This window comes from Branchiostoma belcheri, unplaced genomic scaffold, assembly GCF_001625305.1.
Source record: "Branchiostoma belcheri isolate BF01 breed outbred unplaced genomic scaffold, Haploidv18h27 scaffold124, whole genome shotgun sequence".
In the NCBI taxonomy this organism is placed as follows: Eukaryota; Metazoa; Chordata; class Leptocardii; order Amphioxiformes; family Branchiostomatidae; genus Branchiostoma; species Branchiostoma belcheri.
Genome location: NW_017802647.1, coordinates 650,063 through 653,374, shown reverse-complemented (window position 1 = coordinate 653,374; position 3,312 = coordinate 650,063). Strand labels below are relative to the sequence as shown.

General features: G+C 38.1%; 1 protein-coding gene across 2 annotated transcripts in view; it reads right to left on the bottom strand.

Moving 5' to 3' along the window:
- Positions 1 to 3,312, bottom strand: part of LOC109463320 (inactive rhomboid protein 1-like) — a 56,277-nt gene that overhangs the window by 19,306 nt on the left and 33,659 nt on the right. The window contains exon 3 of one of the 2 annotated variants that reach the window (XM_019760081.1): positions 339 to 368. The exons of the other annotated variant lie outside the window; for it this stretch is intronic. Within the exon in view, the coding sequence (XP_019615640.1) occupies positions 339 to 368 (30 nt within the window). The remainder of the gene's footprint in view (positions 1 to 338; positions 369 to 3,312) is intronic. 2 annotated transcript variants of the gene reach the window in all.

The window sequence follows — 3,312 nt, the reverse complement described above, 5'->3', positions numbered from 1 at the left end:
CTGGTTGAAAGCTCTAGGTGAGAGCATTTTTTGTGTTGGCTCTAAAGTTTTAACTCTAAATATGACAGCATTAGTTAATTACATATAAATCTGTTTATGTACGTCAATGCAAAAATATTATATATTATATACATATAAATAGAATTCTGCAAATCGTCAACTTTCTGCAAGAAGTAGCCACTTCCACAGAAAGGCCTGGGGTAAACTGTATGTTAATGATTATATTATGCTATATAATAACTAACATAGTGTAATACACAGTTACACACACATACACAGACATTATAGTACGCAATGTTACATTGTAATTTGTATTGCAAGATTTGTGACAAAGTTACCTGAATCCACTCCTCCCATTTTCCTTTTTACTAATGCAAGAGGCAGTGAAAAAAGAGAGAGAAACAGACATAAGAAGACAACAGTCAGACTACGGACAGTTGGGACAATGGGACAATAGGAAGCAACAAGACACAACAGCAAGAGATACAACAGTGTACATTTGTACATGTACAAGGCAGCTATCACATGGACCGTACCATCAATCTTCAGGGGGATGTTGAGTGGAAAATTGTGAAATTTTCTGGCAGTCCTTGGGGTGAAAAACTATCAAACGCAAAGAAGCTGACTGGTCAAAAATCTAAATTTAGATTTTCAATCCCAACATCTGCTTGGCAATAACATACCATCCCCTGTGGTAGGCAAACTTCAAGATGCTTAAAAAAATTTAAATTTTACAACTCCTTTTTTGGAAATTCCAATGATAAAGTTCTAAATGTAACAAAATAGCTTTACATGTAGAGATGACATGAGGTTTTAAGTTTAATATTTGGTGTGTCTTGAACTGATTGCTTTTCCTTATTCTACAATAGAATTCAATGGTCCAAGTATTGGTAATTACTGGTCTCAACCCCATAGAGTCATAGACACTGGATTCTGGCACTGAACCAAGTATGGGCTGAAATACATGTACTCCAATGCCATACATGTACATACACTTCTATTCATTACATCTACATACTCTGGAATATCAAAACTGTACTCAATATTACCAAGCAAAATAATGGAAATAACATTTTGATGTTTCTCTATCCACTTTATTTTACTGACGGAGCAAACGTTTTGATGTCCTGACTTGTAATGTTGTATATACATGTATGTATTGGCAGCTCTACCCGAAGCTTTCCCAAATCGATTCGCATTACATTCTGACTGTGCCATGTCTTTGTCTAGATCTGATGATCAATGACCAGTACCTGTACATGATAGCTAAGATAGATATATTCATAGCTGGTGGTCCCCACATGCTTCGTGCCAAGCAAATGAAGCCTTTTCTAGAATTTCTTTCCTCAAATTTTCTAGACTTTCCTAGAATTTTTAATCTCTTCAAGATGCTAACAGCAACAGCCCTGTGTTCTGACACCCCCATGTTCAAAATACAGGGTTGTTGGAACAAATATTAAGTTGAGCTGTCCAAACATAGGGTTAGTGAAGAAATTTAAACATGTATTTCTTAGAGAAATAATAAATTCCACATTATTTCCTACATCTGTGGAACTTTTTTTCCTACATCTTTTCTAAATTCTCACTTTTTCCAGTTGAGCAGTTTTTTTTTTTTCATAACAAACAATCACGATCAAATTTCTTACCTGCTAACAGTAGTTGAAGCAGTTGAATACTGTCTCTGTGTGGCCGGTCGTGAGAACTGCCTCTGTGTGAAAGCGCTGATGCTCCTGAGGAGCGGCCGCCCGCTGCCCCTGGTACTGTCCATGGTTGCAGTACCACCCTCAGCCTCCAGGGGGTCTGTGGATGGCGGTCTGCTGTCGCCACCTTCTGCCATGTTTGCTGTGTTGTTGTTTAGAATCTGTTCCTATTTACACGATCTGTGGGAAGAAAAATTTATATTGTTAACATTAAATATAAACGTGTCTATAAAAAAGATATTTCTTACTAGTAGTACAGCCGCTGAAATCAATATAGATTGCATATTGGCAACTGTATAATTATTATATTAATAATGCATGTAATATCTCAGTATTTCTCTGCTACAACTTCTTTGCTTTGACCTTTACCTTGTTCAAAACGCCCACACTGCAGTATATCATGCCTAACCTGGGTACGTCTAATAGTATCGAAAATTCATGAATAAGTAAAGCAGCTCAAAAGCACATTTCAAACAGATTAACAGAACATCATACTGTAATGGGTAAACGAACATTAAGTAGTCAAATACTCGTAACACATTGTGTATCTATCTAAACACAAACCTAGAGATGTGGACATATCCTGCTCAATGTCTGAATCTGTTTTTGGATAGTTTTCAAACCTTGTGAACGTGGCTACGGACAACTCCATTTCAAATAGGGAACAGTCTGGAAAGGTTTTAGTTTCAAAATAAATGCGGCTGACCACTGGGTTCACATTTAATACCATGATAGTATGATTCAAAATTAGTGAAATTAAAAGGAGGGCCAAAATCGTTCCTGAGTGCCCCGTATAGAAATTTCAAAATGGAACAGCCTAAACCATTGACATTGATTCAATGCTAGCGTTGCCACATTATGATGGCCTAAGCATTAAGTACCAGCAACATCTGTATGCCTAACTTGAATAAATCGTTATGAGCTAAAAGGCTTGACCGCTAAGACCGATACTGTTGGGGCACCTTTCAAAACCCAAATACGTGGAGCAAAGTGTTAGACACACAATATTGTACCTGCTTGAATGTCAACGTGTAGCTGTGACATGGCAGATAGGATAGAAAGCGCTCTACCTAGTACGTAATTCTGTCCTTAGACTTTGAAACATTCTCTAACAGACTGGAATAAATGTACACTTTTGTCTCCAAAAAGCTACATTACCATGGTTAACATGCCGTACATTCGTTAAATTACAAAGAGTGCGGCCTGACAATGAGCCTGCTTAGGAGGATGTTTCTGCAACTGCAGATGAATTACCTGCATTGTACATGTATTAGAGGGAAAAGGGGCCTTACATTCATGATTAATATTTGTAGCCAAACTTCAAACATTTTTCAAGAGCTACCCCTACCCCAACACCACCTGAAAAATAGGAGCACGCATATGGAAAGAAAAATACAAATTGTTACAATTCTAATAAATTGAATGATAGCATTCAGACCGTCCTAGCGTGGCGTCCTCCCAATTGCCTGGGAGTGGGCGTTTTATAAATGGCTCACAATCTGCAGCCAAGCATTACCAGACATTGAGCCACCTGTAATCGACGCCTCTGGGTAGAAACGTCCCACCACGTCTGTGAATACAGCGCAGGCTCTACAGGTTATGTGGAGCCCAT